General features: G+C 37.2%; 3 protein-coding genes and 1 pseudogene across 5 annotated transcripts; all 4 read left to right on the top strand.

Moving 5' to 3' along the window:
* Positions 1–5,712: 5,712 nt before the first annotated feature.
* LOC126719984 (serine/threonine-protein phosphatase 7 long form homolog) lies at positions 5,713–14,126 on the top strand. Its single transcript, XM_050422476.1, has 7 exons — positions 5,713–6,119; positions 6,572–6,678; positions 6,762–7,519; positions 7,692–7,779; positions 11,341–11,739; positions 12,890–13,574; positions 13,675–14,126. The coding sequence occupies exons 2-7, from the start codon at positions 6,574–6,576 to the stop codon at positions 13,722–13,724; spliced, it is 2,085 nt and encodes a 694-aa protein (XP_050278433.1). The 5' UTR covers positions 5,713–6,119; positions 6,572–6,573; the 3' UTR covers positions 13,725–14,126.
* On the top strand, positions 8,901–9,011 carry LOC126720161 (U6 spliceosomal RNA; annotated as a pseudogene).
* Positions 13,840–16,201, top strand: LOC126719042 (uncharacterized). 3 transcript variants are annotated; one of them, XM_050421579.1, is made up of 4 exons: positions 13,840–14,368; positions 15,022–15,125; positions 15,282–15,350; positions 15,711–15,742. In XM_050421579.1, the coding sequence occupies exons 1-4, from the start codon at positions 14,286–14,288 to the stop codon at positions 15,734–15,736; spliced, it is 282 nt and encodes a 93-aa protein (XP_050277536.1). In that variant the 5' UTR covers positions 13,840–14,285; the 3' UTR covers positions 15,737–15,742. The 3 variants fall into 3 exon arrangements, with proteins under 3 accessions (XP_050277536.1, XP_050277538.1, XP_050277537.1); XM_050421581.1 differs by lacking the exon at positions 15,711–15,742 and adding an exon at positions 15,925–16,201 and having other exon boundaries at positions 13,841–14,368; XM_050421580.1 differs by lacking the exon at positions 15,711–15,742 and adding an exon at positions 15,914–16,201 and having other exon boundaries at positions 13,843–14,368.
* Positions 16,202–18,931: 2,730 nt separating this feature from the next.
* On the top strand, positions 18,932–21,821 carry LOC126716458 (uncharacterized). Its single transcript, XM_050417286.1, has 2 exons — positions 18,932–21,559; positions 21,756–21,821. The coding sequence occupies exon 1, from the start codon at positions 18,932–18,934 to the stop codon at positions 21,554–21,556; it is 2,625 nt and encodes an 874-aa protein (XP_050273243.1). The 3' UTR covers positions 21,557–21,559; positions 21,756–21,821.
* The last annotated feature ends 562 nt before the right edge of the window (positions 21,822–22,383 follow it).

The following is a 22,383-nucleotide window of genomic DNA, read 5'->3' as shown; positions in this document are numbered from 1 at the left end:
AGAGATGAGATATTTAGATTGCAGCACATCATAAGCCCATCCTTAAGCCCCCACAATTCTACAACAAAGCTATTTGTGATCCCAATTCATCTGGTAAAGCCTACTATACTATCCAACGGCCACGATCATCTCTAATCACGCTCACACAACCATTAATGGACGAACCATCCGTATTGATTTTCATCCATTCTTCTGGCGACCTCTCCTAGCAAATTCTTTTAACCACCTTATGAGTCGGCAACCTTGGGGAAGATACGCAATGGATGAATTCAATCAATTGGTTTAGTATGTCAACATCCATTTTTAGGTTTCGAGTTTTCCCGTTAAAAACAAATTTGTTCCCGCTCTTCCAAACATTCCACACTGCAAATGGAAAGACAATTCTTCATGGAGGGCTCATAGCAAGTAATTTGCAATTCAGTCTTCCATTTGACGTAAGCCAGTACTGCAGATTACTTCTCCAAAAGGTTTGATTTGAAGTATTGATCCCCAATTGAGTCCACATCGGTTTAATTTGAGGACAATCACGAAGGGCACACAAAATTGTCTCCGGAGCTCTCTGGCATATATTCTCTTCTACTACACCTTTCTTCTTAAAGCAAGCCTTAACCCCAATACTGTTGTGGGCACACATCCAAAGAAGGGTTTTAATTCTAGGGAAGGTATCGGCTTTCCAAATCTAATTAGCCAAGAAAGGGGGGCTATCTTCGAATCTTATAACAATCCTATAGGCACTTCTTAAATCAAAGTTACCTTGAGGAAAGCCAACCCAAGCCAGTTTATTAGAACCTCTGCTTGTGAGTGCAGTAGGAGTTGCTTGAATCATCAACTTGATTTCTCTAGGAAGTTCAAAAGAAATTTTATCCCAATCCCAACTTGTGTCCAGCATGATTTCCTTAACTTCCAATTGACTTGTTTCTTGCGTAATGGGCCCCTATATAAGATGTCAAAGTGGACCCCCGTTCATCCAGTTACTGACCCACATATTTAGATTGCTATCCCCGCCCAACCATCCACCTACTTCCCCTCCTGAAAGTATCCATGCCTCTCTTCATTGCTGCCCATATAAGTGAGCAGGGGAGTTTGTTCGCATTAGAAGCATTTATTCTTCTTCGGTTGCAATATTTTACCTTTAAGACTTGGGCCTAAAGTGCCTCTCTTTCAGTGTGAAATCTCCAATTAAGCTTGGATAGAAGGGAAATATTCCTTCCCTCAGCTGATGGCAAACCAAGGACCCCTTCCTCCTTAGATTTAATTACCTTATCGCATCCAATCCAGTGGATTTTCTTAACTGAATCCGAAAACCCCCAAAGAAAATTTTAGTTAACTCTATCTATGCCATCCAAAATTTTGCCAAGGAGGTAAGAGCACTACATGACATATGATGGAATTGCAGCTGAAGAAGCTTGAATGAGAATTGAGCGACCAGCCAATGATAACACATTAGCTTTCCATCACAAGAGCTTTTGCTCCACTCTATCTAAAATGAAGTTATAGTCCTGGGAAGAAGAGCCGGGTTGCTTTAGAGGAAAGGCAAGGTACTTGCCAAGAAAATGAGTGAAAACAAATATTAGATGACTATTGTCGCATCGTGAATGATTAAACGTCCAATTTTTAAAAATATTGAAAATTTATTGTTGTAATGGCCACATGACATCTATTGTCTACGGAAATTAAACGTCCAAATTAAAAGTTTAATAACTATTTTTTAGATAAGTAAATAATGAGGGGTAGTTTGAATTATAATCACCGAACATCATAAAATAATATTATTACCTCTAAACTATCACTTAAATTTCATTTCAATAACCAAATTAACATTATATTAAAATGCATTATGATTGTTTGCAAAAATCCCCAATAATAATTGATCAAAAACAGACTTCAATTAACATGGTATTATATACAACTTTAAATTAATAAAAATAAATAAATCTTCAATCTAAATTTGTAAGGTTGAGTGTTCTAAATAAAAAATTGTTGTTGGATTCGGCCCATTTCACGCTATGACATGAGCTACGATTCCATTGGAATATCAGGTCCAGACATGGTGGTCCTATTGGGCTTACCGCTTACACATGGGTTTAAACTTTAAAAGGTATTCCTATTTTTCATCCCGTATTTTACCCCCCCAAAAAAAAACTATTTTTCATCCAATATTTTATTTTTTACTGTAAATTTTTAATTTTTTGAATTCTTTTGTTTAAGTTATTGGTGCTCTTATTACCAAATTATAGAAAGCAACTTAAATATGTTACTAGATTAAAATATAGTAAAACAAATAATCCAAATATTTTTCTTTTCTTCTAGTCTTGATTTTTAATTAAATTCACAGTGTACCATTCATACTTCTATATAGATTTTTTTTTTTTTTTTTTGAATTTTCAGTTTTCATGCTGAATTTTTTAAAATTTTAATAACTTTGAGTAGAAGGAAGAAACGTATAATAGAATGACAACTAAGAAAACAAAATATATATATACTAGAAAATAAATGTTTTTCTCTTTCTCATATGAACATTATTTTTAATGTACAAATACAAGTAATGATATAAATCATTTTGCTTTACTAATTCATGTGAAATTTGAAATTTATTTACACTCATACTTTATAGATTTATTTGAACATATTAGATCTATAAATAATATAATAATTATATATAAAAAGAAGAAGGGTTTACCCCTATGACCTATCATAGATCTAATCGACTTGGACTACCCTTTAATTAGCTATTATTGTAAATCTTAGAAAGCCGGTTAGTTAACATGTTTGTCTTATTAAGTCTCCCTTCCCTCACCAAAAAAAAACACACCAAGAGTTTTGTAGCTCAACTAGCTAGCACTTTATGGTGTTTCTAACAAATACCTCCAAGGTTTAAATTCCTATCACCCCCAATTATCGATGTATAAAAAAAATCCCCCCCAACCCCCGTGGCGGCAAAATGTGTTTTTGTAAATACATTTTAGCAAAACATGGGTCTACTTGAAGAGCTTGGTTAGGGTTTTGATGGTGTTACTAGTACATTGACTCAAGGATCTTCTCCATTTCAAAAACAAATAGAGAGAATCGTTTGCATAGACTTAAGGGGTTAACATTTGAAATATGCTCCAATCATGACAGAAAATAATGCTAACATGCACAACTAAATAATATATAAAAACTTTCTCAAAAAGAAAAAAGAAAAAAAAAAAGAATAGACACTAAATGTCAAGCCCTAAGACAATGCTAACATGTACAACAAGAAAAGACATTGCTGATTTTCTTTGCCTTCTTAAAGACCCCCCCAAAGATTTTAGTTGATTTTTCCTCTCCCTATTTTTGTTTGGCTTCTTAAAGCTTCCCTAAGATTTTAAGTTTCCACCATGTAAATATTCTCTAGAAAGTAAAAACAAATAAGCAAAAGCAAAAAAAATCAAAGATAAATCAGAAAGCTTTTCAAGAGATCTTGCCATATATATGTGCAAGTAATGGACCAAGGGAATATTATACCGACCTACCTTGTAGCTTTGCTCGAGCAACTAGATGATATAAAACTACATGGTCAAGGGAATTAATTAGTAGATTTCAACTTCTTTTTTTCTTTTTTTTTGAGGAAAAGTAGATTTCAACCTTATGAATGTACAGTTTTGAATATAATTCCAATAGCACAAGAATCTCTCAATACCATTAACTTCCAATGGTTTTAATTTATCCATTTTTATATTCTTCTAAAGTTATTCAAATTTAATTTGAGTTTCTTAGGTCCTGCCCTTAGATGCAATCACCCTCATTTTTCTATTATTGCTAGATTTCTCTCAAGGAGCATTTAACAATATGCCTAGCTTTAAGAGATCTGATATATAGGATGATTTAGAAGCATCTTTTGTGCCCCCATCTTTGAAAATCAAGAAACATTTGTTATACTAAAATAATTAAGCAATATATAAATTTTAATCAGATAATTTCTATTACCATTTGAGAAAAACAATCTTAAGAAATTTTGCTTTTACGTGCACAAATCAAATTGAAAGAATAGTTCTGTAAGTTAATATCAAAATCTAAGAAGCACTGAAACTCCAAATCCTCGACTTGATTGTGTCGGACATGTCAATAACACTCATGCATGCCTGTCATGATTGTGTTGGACATGTCGATGACACACATGTATGCATGTCCTTATTGGGTTAGGTTTTTTTTTTTTTTTTTTTTTTAAATTATTTGATTTTTAATTAATTTGTTAATTATCTTATCTCAACCATATGTCATGTACGAATTTTTCCATATGTCATGTACTAATTTTTCAAGAATTATGTATCCTCATGTACATACTTAAAAAAATTTATTTGTAGTATTACTACTTTTACTTGTTGAAATATATCTAAATCCCTTTTAACATATGCTTATACTGCCTATGAAATGTAGAAAATGCCTAAACACATTCCCCCCCTCCGGGAATCACTCACATAATGATATATATATGCCTCTGACTATTGCTTTGTTAGCTTTATTTATCCCCAATATGTCACCAAATCTTCTTTGAAAGTCCATTGTTATTTGTTAGGCACAAGGTTTTTATTTAACAACTTCAGATAGATTCGCACCAAACAAAAGGAGCTTTAATCATTAAAGCAACTAATCAGATGATTATATATATATATATATATATATCTAATTGCAGAACAACAAAAGTTTGAAGCAGCCTGCAATAATTTTACTGGTGATATGTTGTCAAGTACTTGGACTCCAAGACTCATAATTTGTTTTCATACAAATTTAAACATGCATTTTCTGTAGCAAAAAAAATCCTTCATGCATGGTTATGAAGTCGGATGAACTTGGTGGTGTCACTTGGATTATTCATGTCTTTTTAGTGTATTCTGGATACCAAAATATTCATTTGGATTCATATCTTTTTAGTGTATTCTGGATATGTATTATATATATAATCTAATTTTGACAGTTAATCCCATATAATTGAGGAATTCATGAACTTGCATTAAACTATCCTTACAAATTTTTTTATTTTTAAGATAGGTATAATAATATGCTACTATATTCTCACAGTGAGAACATTTTTCTCCTTAGACTTTCAAACATTTTGTATATGAGGAGATGCCAACTAAACTACAGGTCTCTACATAAACAATCAATTGCTTATATATCTAGGCTATGCTTATAGTTTACAAATATATTTTTTTAAGTTGTGACCGTGAGTTATGAAAGTTGTACAGTTGCTCCACAAGATAATTATCGCTAAAGAAGATTATTGTAGTTACAATTGAAAGTCCATTCCAATTATCAATTTTTGTTTTTTTTGAGAAATCAATTCTCAATTTGTTACAGTCCTTTTACAAGTAATCACATAAAGAATTTACTAAAACAGAGCCTCATTAAATGACTATCTTGATGTTAGTCCTCAATACTTGCCAAATTAACAAAAATATTCACTATTAATGTTCAGCTAGCAAATCCTATCAACAATTTAAGATTCTCCACATGCATATCAAACTTGATGACATCAAGAAGTGAGGTACGTTAGGATGGTTAGCATTACTGTGAAAGTTCTAACTTTTTTTTTTTTTTTAAGAGTTTCAACTTATTATGTCTCTGTTTCTAATAATAGTTCTTTATCATCAGACTAAAAGACCCATCAGTTATTGTTGTAGGTAAAAATTGAATCTCAAATCTCTTATTCAACCATTAACTTTATAAGGGAGAAAATGGGCAAATACCCTTTTTCTCGAAATTAAACATTCGTTTGCCCTCTTTCTGAAACTAAATAGGGAATTGCCCCTCTTTTGTAACTCGACAATATAGAAATCGAGTTTTAATGAATAACTCGATATTATTATAGTCGAGTTAGTCTGACCTTTCGAATTTTCCCGAATAAAAAAATGTTTGTGTAGACGGCCATAACTCGGGAAACTGGAAATCGAGTTATGTTCAGCGGTTTGAATCAATAGGACCCTAACGTCTCACAACGCTATTCAGTCACTCACTCTCTCTGTACACTCTCTTTCCCTCGCTCTCTGCCATCACTCTCTCTCCACACTCTGTCTCTCTCGCTCTGCGATCAGGCTTCCCCACTCTTCCTCGAGTCTCCATCAGTCGTCGTTGGTTCCCGCCGCCGCTGATTACAGGTACGGTCCTCTCCCTCTGAAATATTTTCTGACGTTGGTTAATGTTAGGTTGCGTTTTGTGTGGGATTTTGATTAGTTTGTTGAAACTTAAGGAAGTAGTAAATTTACTAATGAAGATGAGAATTTTGTTGTCTTTTATATGCTGCAATGATGATTTTCTCATTAATGAGTTTAAATGTGCTTGGGGTTTTGATGAGGGGTTTTGGCAAATCGAGTGGTGTTATAACTTATATTTTCATAAATAGTTAATTAATAATTATCCGAAGCTTTAAGAAGTGATTTAAATAGTTCTGAAATAATTTTTTTTATGGCAAGTTCTTATTTATTTAAGAAGTGATGTTGAAAATCTTGTGCTCAAAATATAATGTCTTACTGAATCTATGCTTTTATTTTATATTAAATGTGGTTTACTTGTTAGAAAATTGCTAACAATGTATTTGCTGCCATGTCAGATATGCAGGCACTAGATAGAGTGCGGCCTGGACCCGATGTGGATACCCAGTTGGCCCAGCAGCCGAATCATCGGTCAAGTCCACTTTGGAGGTGCGCCGCTGACGAGGTATGTAGTAGTATTATTAATACATGTTTGTTTTATAATTACCTCGTGTTTAATCTCCTAACAGAATACTCGTCCGTGTGCAGGAGGCGCCTGGCATGATAAAGGTTCGACGCCGTAAATGTGTATTGCCACAGGGTGGGTTAGATCCACGTATCATGCAACACATAGATGCAGCAGGGTTGACTGGTTTATTCAAGGTTCCTGATATGGAGGTCGACCACGCCTTGATCACGGCGTTGGTTGAGCGGTGGCGTCCGGAGACGCACACGTTCCACTTACCCCATGGAGAAATGGGTATCACCTTGCAAGATATGGAGGTGATGCTGGGGCTTCCGGTGGATGGGTTGCCTGTCACTGGGAAGACAGACTACAAATGGAGTGAGCTGTGCGAACAGTTGTTGGGCCATAAACCTCCACCCCCGATACCAAACTCAAACAAGTCTACCCTTGCTGGGGCGAGGATAAGATACACCTGGCTTGATGCACAGTTTGCCGCTCCCTTAGTTGTGGACGCTGCTGACGAAGTCGTGCAGCAATATGCCCGCTACCACCTACTTGTACGGATGGGGGCCCTCTTGTTCATGGACAGGTCTGCGGACCGGGTCTCACTGCTGCCTCTGCAGTTGCTCAACCCAGTCAGCAATGCGAGACGGTATAGCTGGGGTAGTGCAGCATTGGCCTGGCTGTATAGGCAACTTTGTGGTGCATCGAAGAAGGATGCGATGCAGATTGGAGGAGTACTCTTGTTGGTGCAGCTATGGGCCTATTCAAGGTTCCCACAATTATGCCCTGTTGTGAGGCCGCCTCTACCGCCAGTGCACTCAGGGCCCCTTGCCATTAGGTACGTTCATTGAGTTCTCGTTATTTGTCTCTTTCATATAATTAAAAATATGCCAAACTAACAAACGAAAGAAACTTATCAATGCTTAGTATATGGATGTGAAATATAAAAGCAAAGTTTGTTAAATGTAAGGTTCAGTAATGAGCATTTGTCGACATCTCATGTTTGGTAGGTGGAGCGGGCCAAAATGCACCGCAGAGCATGCCACACACGTCCTTGCTGCGTACCGGGCGTCACTGGCTACAGTACGGGCCGAGCAGGTATTCGGTTAATTTAGTTTGAATTCTTATGACCACGTTTCCCTCAATTCTTATAACTACGGGCCGAGCACGTTTTCCTCAAATGCACCGCACATGCTTTTATTTTCGTTTCCCTCAATTTTATATTATTTTGAATTCTTGGATTGTTGTAGGAATGAGTTGATTTCATAATACCATCCAATCATTTTGTTTGGTACTTGGATTTCCATCCCATCATTTAACTCAATTGGAATGTCCATCGTGAAGTACTTCACATTAGAACTTCCATTTGTAGCACCTGCATGAATACTTGCTCGTCCTTACATAAAGTAAAACAAAAGTAAAAAATTCTTGAATGTTAAATCAAAGGGTTTTTTCCAAATTGGGTTGGATTGAAGGGTTTTTTCCAATGCAACCCAACTAACATGACTCAGGTTAAGTTGGGTTAAATCAATGGGTTATATATAAATTTAGTCATATATATATAAAGTAGAATTTGGCTATATTCTTCATTATGTACGGAAACGTTTGTGATTTACACGGAAAAAAAAAAAAAAAACACAGAATAAATTGTCCCTTTTCCAAGATGTTTGAAGCATGTGCAACATGCGCAAAACATTGAGCATGAAGTCTTCGTTTAGTGCAAGGCAGTGAGTTCAAACTTGTGTTGCAACCAAAAAACAAAAACTCCACCAATTGTTACAAATGTCATTAAGCTGATGCAATGAAGAGAAGACGCACATATTGGATTATGTAATTGGTTATAATTCAATGAGAAATGAATTTACCTAATAGTATACCAAAGATGATCAGATTTGTCTTTGGTTGTATTTGTGTGCTCAAGTAATTCATTTGATTTTAATGATGCATCTTCGAAACTGACGATGACATCTTTAAATTCTTTCCAGCTACTAACTGAATCAAAAGTTTGTGTTCATTTTCTGATTATGTTATTATACACCGTTTCAACCTACTTAACATGAGAAAATAGAACTTTTAGCCTGCTATGAAAATGAACTAAAAAATTTCAAAACAATATTTCTTAAGACTTTATATAAGGCGAATGATTGTAAACGCAGAACCACCATGGTCAATTAAATTCTAAACAACAAATTTCTAACTATAAACTTGACAAATATGGGTCTTTTCAGAACAAGGGAATCAAGGCATATTAGAATACAAATGATATTTTCAAAACGCATGGCCCCTGCGCAAGGATGACACGCATAAATCGAGAAATGGTCCAAATTTTTTTCTTTCCCTAATCCTTGTGTGAATTCTGCTTCACTGTCTTCTTCGTTGTTTTTGCACTTTCTGCTTCTTTACATGCGTTTTGGAGTCTTGCTCAACAGGTTAGCCCAGACTTGTGCTCATAATTCTTTTAGAGAGAGTTTGAATCTTTGATAGTTGTTATACTTCAATATTAAAGCTTTAAACTAGAAATTTTTTTTAGAACTGTTGAAGCTTATTAATATTTCACACCTTCTGGATTCGCTATAGTTTTGGTGGTTGACTTAGATATTACCACAATTATATTCCAGATTTTCGTTGAATTAAATTTGCTGAGTTAGAGCTGCTCTTCACTGTTGTAATATAGTTGGCTGTTAAATCTCATAAAATGATAAAATTCTTTAAATTTAGAACGTTGGGAAAGCTGCAAATGTTAAAGTACGAAAATTTTATCTAATTATTGTGTAATCATGACATGAGAGCAAAAATATAACCCAAGTTTGCATTTTTGGCCCAAGTACAGAAACAGAGGGAATGATGACATTATTGATCATTGGCCCGTAAAACACATGATCACTTCTCTGGCTTTCATTGAAATTTGAAATTAAGCAAACTAAAGGATGGAGTTACTCTGACTTGAATGTCATAGAGTGACCATAGGCTAAGCCATTGCCATAGCTTGTCCTTGTCCAATGCTGGATGGTTGTCATTGCTTGGGTCCACACTGTGAAATTTCCAAAATACAAAGCCATTAGTGCCCTCCCAGTAGGAACTCGAGAGTCCAGGGTATAGGTTAAACCCTTTGTGAGATTTGGGGTTGTTTAGGATGCCAGAGTGAGCACCGAAGATAGTCTCAATTGTTGCTTTGCCTTCAAAAACTTACTAATGTTTGGAGTTTATGCATTTCACTACCCCTGTGACAGAACATAGCAATATTTAGTATTAAGTGACCATCTAAGGTTAATATAAACTTTTATGTTATCTAAACATCTGTTTGGGATGTTCTAGTTGATGGTGTTTTCATAGGTAGTCAATGTGAATCTAAGCTCTTTACAATTCATTGGTGCCACTGGTGCTGCAGGTGGTTTGTAATTTAAGCTTGTACGGTTTGTAATTAAGCTTGTGAAATCACTTGTAATTAATTAACACAGCTTATGTTATGAGCTTAAAACCATAGTTATTGCTCTGCCTAATAAGTAGACAATTTAGTATTTCTTCTTCTAACATAGGGGTATCCAGGATTACAAAAATTGTTATTGTGATGCAAAAAACATTGTTACATTGTACGTTATAAATTACCTTTGCTGAATTGAAGGTTATATTTTTACAGTCTAATAGAATACTGTTTGACTTCGATTTACGTATTCAAGTGGTATATTTTGAATATGCACAGCCTCGATTGTCTTCTTGGAAAACAATGGCCTAAGTTTAAAGAAACAAATAATTGTTAATCAGTGATATATGAGAAAACATAAAGACGCTTGACACATTACCTCTTGTTGTTTACCTAAATGAAAAGTTAGTTCGTGCTCCTTGCACCAAAGTTGGAGAGCACAATTTAATTGCAGCATGCAACTCCTTAAGTTGTCCCCACTTTAGCTGCCTTAATAGTCCTAAAATTATTAAAAGCTATGGATTATTAACGAGTACTTTATTCATATAATTTTAGAAGCGTGCAAAATATGCTGATCACCATATTCTTCAAGAGGAATGTAATTTTAGACATTGACATGATTAGTTTGAGATAACTAAAAGGCTTACGTAATTTCCAACACTAAAATTTATAAGAAATATATATTTACATAGAAATATAATAACAGTATTTGATGAGGATTATACCATGTAATAATTTACATAGCTTCCATTTCTTGCAATATAAAGTGGTACTTGAAATGCAATGTCTTCAGTAGACCTTATAATAGTCATTTTGTTCTCATTCATTGAAACATTGTTAATGACTAATGCAATTAATGTAGCACAATATTTCTATTACGATAAAAAGATTTTGCGAAATCATCAACTTGGATTCATCTTACAGCCATAAGGATGCTGTAGTACCCTCCTCTAAGTTTGGTTCAGATTGAAAACCCTAGTATTTGATGGTGTCAGTTAGCTTTGAACCCTGTCCAGCATATGAACATGGGGCTGAAAATGGTGGACATGAACAACCTAGATCTTTTAATATATTTTGCAGGTCAATTTTGTTGTTCTTTTAGTTTCTGCCCAATAATCCCTGAAGATTTTGTGTACGACTAGAAGCTAGAAATTCCATGCTTTGCATATTACATATCGCCTACATAATGTTAAATTAGTATGATGTCTCACTATCACAAACATAATCTACTTATGCAGATTGTATGGGAGCCGTACACGCATACGCTAGGCTCCCTACCTGCGTATTGCACTGCTGGGCAGCATATTTGGAGGGCCGAGGTGCCGTTGATATTCTTTTGGATAGTGGAGTGGCATCATCCTGAGCGAGTCCTCCGTCAGTTTGGGATGAAGCAACCAGTTCCAAGTGTCGTGGATACGTCGACTACCCTTCACAAGATATCCCTTCAGGGTAAATGGGAGAAGAACTGGGAGGTAGAACATGATCCCTTTATTCGGCAATGGGCCAACCGAGTGAATGTAGTTCGCGGGTCCGATCTCCTAGACGATGATGATACGTATCTCGTTGAGTACATGATGTGGTACAATCGCCACACAAGGCGGTACATAACACCAGAGTCTGCGTATTGGGAACTCATGGTGAGGCAACAATTCCTATTTTATGGATGAAACCATTGTTGGATTAAATATCCTCAGCAGATTTATCATGCATATTTTGAAGTCCACAATAGTTATTGTTGTTACATCTCTATAAGTTTCTCTGTCATTTTGTTTTAAAGTGAAAAAATACTGCATGACATGTCATTATGTTTTAAAGTCAAAATACTGCATGATTTAAGTTGTTCATAACAAACTGAATTTGTCTTGATCCAATTTGTTTGCATGAGGAATGGTTAATGGGCAATGACTAATGATGACCACACCTTTGTTCATATAATTACATTCAACTTTTAAAAAGGGTAGGTTGGGTTGGGTTTTATTGTATTTTACTTTAATTTATTTTTTTATTTTTTTTTGTTTTTGGTTGGCTTGTACTTTAAAATGGACGGTGCAACTCTGTGTAGTAGTGATAAATTCGCATTTCATGATAGTTTAGATAGCCTTTCCTCCAGGACTGATTAATGTATTACATATTCCTTGATAGATATTACCTCTAGGATTGGGAAGTCCCTTACTAAACTGTTGGTAGAATGCAATTCCCAACAGCTTAAAGGTCATTTAAAATCTTGCAAGTATGCAGCAAGGAGATGTGCATTTATACTAGATTCAAGTATGATATATGTTCTAAGTTTTTGGTACTTCCCTTAATTGAAACTTGAAGCTTGCGTTTGATATTTTCAATTCATTTGATTTGGGCGTGTACGTTAGGAAATAATAACTTCAAAATATGTGTCCTGATTGCAATGTGATATTAATGGAGTTGTAAATCTCGTGAAGCCTAGATACAGAAGTGAAATTCTGATATTTTCACTTATGCTAAGATTGAACTTATGTACAACCAACTATACGTGTTTTTTAGAAGTATTATCTCAATGTTTAGATTGCGTAGCGATAAACATAACAGGAAACATACAACCTCTTGAGTGTTGGGTTGGAACTATAAATTCTTGCACAGGGGGGGCCAACCCCTATTTGTATACACTGTCTTTTTAAAGATGCTTCATAATTATAAGTAATATAAGGATTTCATTAGCTATGTTTGCTACTTTTTCTTTTGATTTTGGAACAGATTTATCCAAGTTTTGCATCATACTTGCGTTCTTGCTTTTATGACGCCCTTGTTTTGTAGGTTCGGACGATGATTAGGTCTATACCGAGGTGCGATGAAGGTTCTGACATGCACACTGACCTTACATTTACACTAGAGCTTGTGGAGGAGCTAGGCCGACTTAAATTGGCGAATGCGCTTGCAGAAGCAGTTGACATTGATAGACAGGCCCCAGTTCGTGGCGGGCAACGTGGTGGGTCTCGTGGGGGTGGACATCGTGGAGGTGGTCAAGCTGGTCGCAGCCGTACGACCGAGTCGGCTCCCATCTACGAGGAAGGGAATGAGGAGGGTGTAGAAGAGGCATGGCTTGGCACTGATTGGGTACTGTCTGATGACGACGGCAGGACACCGCGATGCACGCCTGGCGATGGTGCTGGGCCATCCCATAGCGTCGATCATCAGGGCACTGTTCCAGCCCACACTACATCCCATGGTGCTAGCACGGACTTTGAGGGCCCTCCTCGTATGTCGCCCCCAGTTTTCAGTGGATCTGCCCATGATGGTGGATGCATATTTGTCCCCACACCAGGCATGCCCACCCCACCTCTAGTGCAAGTGGACCCCACCATGTCAGCTCCATCTCAAACCGCCCACGGAGAGGCTGTACAGATTGAGCAGATACCGGCTGAGGACATTGAGCCGGTGGAGGCTTTGCGGAGATCGCGACGCCCGCGTGCGCATGCTCCCGATTGCGGGACCGGTGATGGTATGTACTTCGTCTACACTTCCCATCTTCTTGAGCTACTTGTACTGTGCATTTGATTGATTATGTTAATTTAATTATGCTGTTGTGTCTGATGAAACAGGTAAGATTAGACCTGTCAGGGCATATGGGCGGAAACGAAAAGATCATTAAATGCCTTAGTGTATGCTTATACTTCCTACCTATAGGTGACTGCATAGTTACGTTTAACTTTTCTTCTAAAGTCGTATTTTTTTTTTAGACCTAACTGCAATGGTGGACACGAAAAGGCCATTGAGCTGGATTGTCCTTGTGTGCTTATTCTTCATGTGTATAGGTGACTGGAATAAGCATGCAAAATGTTCTACTAATTGGGGAGAATCTTGGTGGCTGTGCATCTATTTCTGGATCATTGCTTGGGGAGAATACTGGCTGTCAATGTGTTTGTTGTCAAGAAATTGATATTTTGGAGAAAACCCATAAGGCGTATTGTATTTATTGATGTATTAGGAAGTTTTTCTGCACTTGGAGTTTTGATTGCAATTTGACAAATGTCTGGATTGGTATTCATTTGAAGCCAAACTTTCTTGTGTTTTTGTATGTTGTTAGCTACAGTAAAGTGGGTTGTAAGAGAGTAATTTGTTTTTTTATTTTTGTTAGTTTTGTGAGAAACAAATGTGTGGTATTGTTGATAAGCAAGAAGAAGTAATTTGATACTTTCTGTAAAAGAGTTTGATGACGAAGTTTATGCGGATCAATGGCAGAACCAACTCCTTTGTAGCAAATCATTTATCCGAGTCTCTACAATGCTTGGCTAGGTATGTGTCTCTCTCCTAATTTTCTGATTCGCCTTCCCTACAATTCCTAGATTGGTACATCCTCCTTCCCATTTTATTAATTTTAATCTCCTTTAAATCCCCTCCTCTCTAGAATGATTAGATCTGTGTACATTTGATTACAAGTTCGTTAGTAGGAACTTTGGAGAATAGAATTTATATTTTTTTCTAGCATTGTTCTAGAGCAGCTCACAATATAACTTACCCAAAGCTGAAAACGGCAAAAATCTTAGTTATGTGTGCATGTTTTGTTCCTTTTGCTTCTTGGGGTTTGTAATTGTTATTTATCATTGTATATATTACCTTTTCATTTTGGTAGCAAATTGGGAACCCAATGAGAAACATTTAATTGATTATTGATTTTTTCATCAATTAGCCTTCTTATTTTATGATTTTCAGTATATATATATATATATATGTTGTGTGTGTCATTGGCCAATGAATCAAATATTGTCCATCATTTGCTTTAATGAAATGATGGAGGCATTAATGAAAAATTTGCATACTGTTTGAATGTTACTTTTATTGTTTGTGTATTGCCGTTTTTTGGGTTTGAATTATTATCTATGCTTACAAAGGTATATGCATTTTTCTCAATAATTTTCGGTTAGTATCTAATGTCTCCTTCACCACAGCACATTAAGACGTTGGAGAAGTGGCCAACCTTCAGAATCCTGGGAGGCTCATAAGGCAGCAATCCAAGCACTCATAAAGCTGCCTTCAGGCGAGCTTGTTACAGGTATAATATGATTAAGTAGATGACTGTTCTGCTAGATATTGTTTTAGATTTTGTTGGTAGTTGGAATTGGTTACATCAGATTGGAATGCATTATCAACTACGAATGTCTTTCACTATGAACTTATGGGGTTCATTTTTATGCTACCACGATTTTAGGTTCAAGTGATACAACTTTAAAACTTTGGAGAGGAAGCAAATGTACACATACTTTTGTTGGGCATACAGGTATTTTTTCCATTTATTTGCCTTCATTGTGCTTTATATATATATATATATATATATATCCTTATTTGCAATGTGTTGAAATCATGTGGGAATGAAAATAATTGTAGATTTTGCAAACTAACGATGCTGTAAAATTTTCTTCTTACATGTCTGTTTGGTGATCATCAAACATATTTTCTTTGAGCTTCCTATAAGTTAGAAGTGGAAGAAGCATTTAATAAGACTTCTGATGTATAAGTTGGCATTAATTGACCAAACTGTTGACATGGGTAATCCTCATATGTTTAGTGCTTTACATGGTTTGATTGCTAAAAAATTTAGACATGATGATACCGAGTTTGTCTCTTGTGGAGTATTTAGTGGGAAAGGAATGCTTGCACTTTTGACGGAAGTGCAAGCATTCTTGATTTGAAGTTCTTCCGGACTTTATCTAAGCGGACTAATGCTTTGGCATTCATTACCAATCTGACTGGTTTTCTATTTATCTTCACATGATTGAGAGTTGTGTTATTTGCTTCAAACTTGCCTTTATAATATGGCTTTATATATCATTGATAAAACAGATCAAATATAGGCTGATGCACTTGTTCTGAGGGGGATCAGTTGCACATTTGAGGAAGGGCACAAAATACGTATTGTTGGCAGAATTGGCAGTGGCAAGACCACTCTCATAGAGATGAACCTGTTTTGTCCAGTGGAGCTAGCTAGAGGGACCATTGTAATGTATCTATTGAAACCTGTAGTATTCCATGTAATGTTCACGAGATTACGTAACTTTTAAATTTTAAGTGTTCATTTTTTTTCTAATTCAGAATAATACTACAAGGTACATCATAATTTTAGGGTTTTATTTACTGTGTTTGGGATTCAAGAGCCTTTATATAGCTGTGTTATTTGTTTTTTTAGTTGGTTGGTGTCAATTTTTATTCATGGTCATTTTGTTCTGGACTTTCTATATTGTGGCTATTAAAATTTTCAGAATTGACTTGAAGAATTTAGATAATTTTCTAATGTTGGACGATTTATCATGTATGAATAATTCCAATCCTAGCTTTTTTAAACTTTGAATTTTCTTTGATTGGTATGGATTGCAGTGAATCCTCCAACGAGGAGGATTTCCAAATCGTTCATGTAGAGGTTATGCAATTCATTGTTGTTTTTTACGTCATGTACATTCGTTAATCGTGGCTCATTGTGTATAGGCTGATGTAGTATTTTGTAAGTACACAATAATGGACTGCAGTGAATCAAATAGACGGGGTACGACCAAAGGTGACTGAATAGGATCAAATAGAGTAAATAGAATGTAGTACACCGATTTTCCTAGAAACCACAGTGGACCGAATAAGACCAAAGTAGATATAATGGACCGAATAAGACCAAAGTAGTCCAAAAACAAAAATAATAAGGTTATTTTTCCATATATACATATCTGCCAGTGAAACAATTGGAAAACGATGACACTTCTACTTAAAGCACACATGACAACAGATGGTACTTGGAAGTATACATATCTTACTAAATACCACAACAAGAAGTCGTACTTTTGCATTCATGCATCCGTACGTTGTCTCGTGGGTGCATCAACTTCATCATCCCCCACAACGTGAGCCACCACTTCATTCAACATGTTTGCACTCAACGTTGCGATCCTCCTTGCGTGGTCACGCTCCTCAATGGCAACTTCCAACTGATACCTTAACAAAGTGTGCCTAATGTCTCCACTGCCATAGTTGGTTCCTTCGCTTTGAGAAGTGCTAGGTGGAGTTGAGGTTGATATGTTTGGAGTTTCCCACGACGTAGACACACCACCATGCACGCCCATACCATTACCATGCAAATACTCCATGTATGCAGCTTCGGCTTCCCTTCGATCTTTATATGATTTGTGATTGGCGTTTGGGAATTTATGAACTTGTCTACTCGCATCTAGCCAACTGTCGTATATGCCTGGAACACGACCGTTAAACACAACATAGGTTCGTCCCATCCTGCTCTACAAAAACGCAATGGTGGGAACTCTTTGCACTAGAATAACATGGCTGCACCTTCTAACGTGTGAAGTGAGCTTTTGTAGTGGAAATGGGGCCACAACTCGATTCCATAGAAATCGAGTTATAGCATGCGGAGTTACATGTAACTCGACTTCTCATTAACCGAGTTTCTGAAATGCCGTCATTTCAATACGTCTTGTCAACAGTAACTCGATTTATGTGGTATCGAGTTTTATATAAAATCGATGTACTTAATATCGAGTCATGTTGTCCCCCTCCCCACATTTCAGAATCCATGCACGTGTCTGGCTCTATCTGTGTTGAAAACCTTCACTGTCTGGTCTCTGAAAAAGAAAGCCTATGAGGTGAACAAAGTTTGCTAACTCTTCTGCCATTTTCCTTGTCATTATTGCATCCTCACCAGGCGTGCTGTTGCTGTGGTCCCCTTCTTCTTTGTTCTGGCACATCTTCCCTGACAGGTATATATTCACTTACATAACTACTTATAAATGGATTGACTTACATAACTACTTAAGGGTTTGGATTGCTTTCTACAACTGTCTTATTCTGACATTATGTGTGTGTATATATATACATAAAGAAAACATTGTATAGATATATGTATATATAGACAAACGTACTTACCCATATAATAAGATGTATATGTGGCATTCCCAAATATATGTATATATATACACACACACACACACACACACACACACATATAAGGGGAAATATATATATATATATATACATGTATGTATGTATGTATATGCAAATATATGTAAATATAAACAAAGCTACCTACCCATATATGATCACATGTATATATATATATATATATACACACACACACACATGTATAGGTATGTTTACATATAATGTATGTGCTTAGGGCACCAATTTTTTGAAACATTTTTGTTAGGAATTGCAAAAACTGTTAGTGCATTGAAAATCCTGCAAAAAATTGTCCAAGAAACGATTAATTATTGTGTGCTCTTATGACTTATGTGAGAATAATCTTATATGTGTGTATGTGTGTGTGATAGTGACATTGTATACATATTGTTCCTAAATATGTTGAGTTTTATATAGTAATGTATATAATACTTTTTTTTGAGAACTCTTTTGGGAAATATGTATATAATCATTCTAAATAAACATATATATAAACAAACATTGTACGGTGAATTCATATGATGACATATGCATTCATTCGTAACTACACACTAATGATGTGTAATGTATACTGAGGTTTAAATTGTATGGCTCTTTCAGTTCTGAAAGTCTTTGCTGTGTGGGTTCTGAAAAAGAAAGCCTGCGAGGTGAACAAGTTTTGCTGACCATGTTTGCATTTTCCTACTCCATATTGCATCCTTACCAAGCGAGTTTACAAACACCCTAATTCTTTGTTGTGGCACGTCTCCCCTAAAAGGCCAATGTTTGTGTTCAAACGAATCAAGTGTGTACACCTATAATTAGGATAGCATCATAGTGCATCTGTAAAAGAGTAATTACTGTTGCATTAACATAACCCCCTATCTTCTGCATGATAACCACAATTAATTGTCCTTATCCAGGTCTGCCATGGGTCGTCACTGCTTCTACGTTTACTATGATGGGGAACAGTATTTCCATGACTTGCATGGGCTGTCCTATAAAGGCGAGTCAGTGAAGCAGAAGTTCATTGAGTTGAAATGGGGAACACACTTGAGAAAAATGCACCGGAAGATAATGGAAGCTCTACGGTTGGACAAGGAGTCACATAAGATATCCATTGTGTACCGTGCCCCCCAGATACTTGTGAGTACTCAGGTTGTCTACAACTCAAATCCGTTGGGTTGCGATGCTGACGTGGACATGATGTGGGCAGTGATTAAGCGGACCCCCCAGTTCATAGCGTCTGACTTGTATGTAACTGTTGAGGCTGTTGGGTTCCATGGTAGTGCAAGTTCACAGCATGCCAGTGGGGTGGAAGAGCCACACTCATTGTCGGTTGACGTGCATCCTCCCTTTGCCTATGCCACGCCTTTCCCCTACAATAATCAACCATGTGCAATAGATCATTTGGACAACACCGAAGTGGTGGGCGCCACCAATACACATGATGTGGGAGGGTCTACTCACACATATGAGCATGTCCAAGCTGATATGGACGGGGGAATTGATATTGATGCCAGCCGAGATGTGTATGAAGAGTTCATTGATACAGATGGACCAGTGGACGACGCGGAGGTCTTAGATGTACCACTGATTGAAAATAACGAGGAAGATTGCCTTACAACAGTTCCTATCCCAGAATGGTTCACATCAAACACATGGGACAATATTAATGACCCATCACCTGCATTGGGTACAGGACATCTTACAAGTTGGCATAAAGATGACCACCCAGCAAGGGGGATGCTATTCAAGAATAAAGCCTCTGTTCAATATGTGTTGACCCTCTACTCTGTGGAGCATAACAAGCAATACAAGGTCATCAAGTCTGACACCAATAGGCTGGTAGTGCGGTGTAAGAATGAGGCATGTCTGTGGTCAATTCGGGCCAATTGCAGCAAGAAGCACGGGATGTGGGTTATCAGTACATGTAAGGGTCCCCATAGTTGCTCATCCCTCCAGCTACCAACTGATGGGCGGATGATGGATTCAAAGTTCATCTCCATTGCACTTGAGAAGTATGTACGGGAAGACCTAACCCGAAAGGTAAGGGACTTGCGTAGTATGTTGCATGCAAGGCATGGGCATGATGTAACTATGTACAAGGTTTGGGAAGCCAAACAGAAGGCAGTTGCACGTATTTACGGGGATTTTGACGAGTCGTACGCAGAATTGCCACGATTTCTAGCTGCATTGTCTGATGCAGATCCGGATACTGTGACCACACTAAAGTGTGACCCCAATGTCCCGGGGACTTGTATATTCAACTCCGCGTTTTGGGCTTTCGGTCCGTGTATTAGAGGGTTTAGGCATTGCAGGCCGGTGATAAGCATAGATGCAACGCACCTTTATGGCAAGTACAAAGGAAAGCTGTTGATAGCAATGGCAACAGATGGTAACAACGAGGTTTATCCACTCGCATTTGCCGTTGTCGAAAGCGAGAGCACGGAGACATGGGGATGGTTCTTGGCATGCCTGTTGACCTATGTTACAGACCGCACCAATTTGTGTATAATATCCGACAGGCATCGTGGGATACAATCATGCTTCGATGACACCACTAGGGGCTACTTGCAACCGCCCTTAACCCATCACCGGTATTGCCTCCGCCATTTAGTAAGCAATGTTAACACTAACTTCAATAGTGTGGCCTTGAAGAACTTGGTATGGAACGCAGCAACTGCGAATCAAGTTAGGAAGTTTGAGAACACCATGGATTGCATCAAGAATGTCAACCCGGCTGCGTACGACTATCTTAAGGAGGTAAATCAAGAAAAGTGGACACTTGTACACGACCATGGGCACCGATATGGGGCAATGACAACCAACCTGTCAGAGTGCTTCAATGGGGTACTTAAGGGCGCACGTAGCTTGCCCATAACTGCAATGGTGAAGTTTACATTTTACAAGGTGAACTCATACTTTGACGAACGTCGAAACAAAACCCTAGAGAAGTTGGAAGAGGGGCAAGTGTGGTGCAAATATGCCTATGACAAGTTCGAGGAAAATCAAGAGAAGGCGAAGCTCCATATTGTTAGAAGGATGAGTGCGCAACAACGGTTATATACAGTGGAGACACAGTCTTCACTGTTGAACACTGGCGGGGGAGATCACACCCATAGGGTTTCCCTCATAGACATGACATGCACGTGCGGCAAATGGGAAGCAAACAAGATCCCTTGTTCCCACTTGATAGCAGTTTGTGCCAAACACAACCATGATGCCACTGAGTATATGGATCATTTCTACCGCCTTGAAGAACGCTATCACAGCTATGAGCCTATATTCCAACCACTAAAAGATAGGTTAGAATGGCCGGAGCCAGCAGAAAGGAGAACCGTAATGCCAAACCAGCGGTTGATCCGTGAAAAAGGTCGGCCCAAGTCCACGAGAATCCGCAATGAGATGGATGACGAGGATAGGGAGTTGCCAACCTCATTGTGGATTGAGAATGGACCAAAGTTGAAGTGTGGGTTGTGTCGCCAAGAGGGTCATAACCGTCGTACATGTCCAACTCGAAATGTGGCTTCAACAAGCCATGGTGCTATGTAGCAGGTAAGAATTACAAATCTTAGTAACAAGGGGGTATCATAAGTTATTCTTCTTTACATGTTTAGATATTACATTATATGAGTTATAATTAAGATGTGGGCAGTAATTTGTAGTATTCTTTCAATCTTATTGTTTGTGGTGTACATATTCTAGTATTCATGAGGTCTCTATTTCCCTAACTGTATATGTTTTGCTGCAGATTTGTATTCAATCCGCAAGGTGTAACTGTAGATGCTCCTCATTTAAGCAGGCAAGCTTGAATGCTCTTCTATATTTGTCAATTCAATTTATTGATTACCATGGGTTGTATACTAATTTCTGTGTTGGCTACTCCTCAGAAAGGAGGCAACTTCTGAAAAGAACAAAAAGAAGGTGTCACTCAAATGCTATGACTCCATGTTTGCCTAAAACCATTGTTGGCGGATGCTGTCCAAGTTTCAACTTACAATTGCTATGACTGTTTAAAATGCAGAAATGGAACTTTTTATTTTTGTACATCAACTGATTAAAGCTTTAGAGGCTCTTTACTTACAAATAAGCTTGTATATATGGATGATTTTTTCATTCGCGTAATGCAAATGGGGGAATGTTACTGATGGATGTGGTTGGTTATGATTTGTATGGATGACTTGTTGTTCACAGCATGGTTGTCAGCAGGTCCACTTTAACCATGAATAAGCACGTTACTGACTGCGTGTGAACAGTGCAAGTAGCAAGCAAAACTACAAGTAGAAAGGTTATACTAAATGAAACTCGATTTTCTAGATAACGAGTTACGTTGCAGTCCATTTTCAACCCCCTACGACTGTATCCACTCTCAATTGTCA

The sequence above is a fragment of the Quercus robur genome, chromosome 3 (assembly GCF_932294415.1).
Source record: "Quercus robur chromosome 3, dhQueRobu3.1, whole genome shotgun sequence".
In the NCBI taxonomy this organism is placed as follows: Eukaryota; Viridiplantae; Streptophyta; class Magnoliopsida; order Fagales; family Fagaceae; genus Quercus; species Quercus robur.
Note: the sequence above shows the minus strand (reverse complement) of the source record. Positions and strands in the feature narration are given on the sequence as shown.

Bases quoted from the DNA above. Each gene is read 5' to 3' on its own strand.
- LOC126719984 (XM_050422476.1), top strand. From the start codon at position 6,574: ATGCAGGCACTAGATAGAGTGCGGCCTGGACCCGATGTGGATACCCAG. The intron at 6,679-6,761 runs GTATGTAGTAGT...GTCCGTGTGCAG, and splicing joins GGAGGTGCGCCGCTGACGAG to GAGGCGCCTGGCATGATAAA. The intron at 7,520-7,691 runs GTACGTTCATTG...CATGTTTGGTAG, and splicing joins TCAGGGCCCCTTGCCATTAG to GTGGAGCGGGCCAAAATGCA.
- LOC126719042 (XM_050421579.1), top strand. From the start codon at position 14,286: ATGACGAAGTTTATGCGGATCAATGGCAGAACCAACTCCTTTGTAGCA. The intron at 14,369-15,021 runs GTATGTGTCTCT...CCTTCACCACAG, and splicing joins TCTCTACAATGCTTGGCTAG to CACATTAAGACGTTGGAGAA. The intron at 15,126-15,281 runs GTATAATATGAT...CCACGATTTTAG, and splicing joins TTCAGGCGAGCTTGTTACAG to GTTCAAGTGATACAACTTTA.
- LOC126716458 (XM_050417286.1), top strand. From the start codon at position 18,932: ATGGGTCGTCACTGCTTCTACGTTTACTATGATGGGGAACAGTATTTC.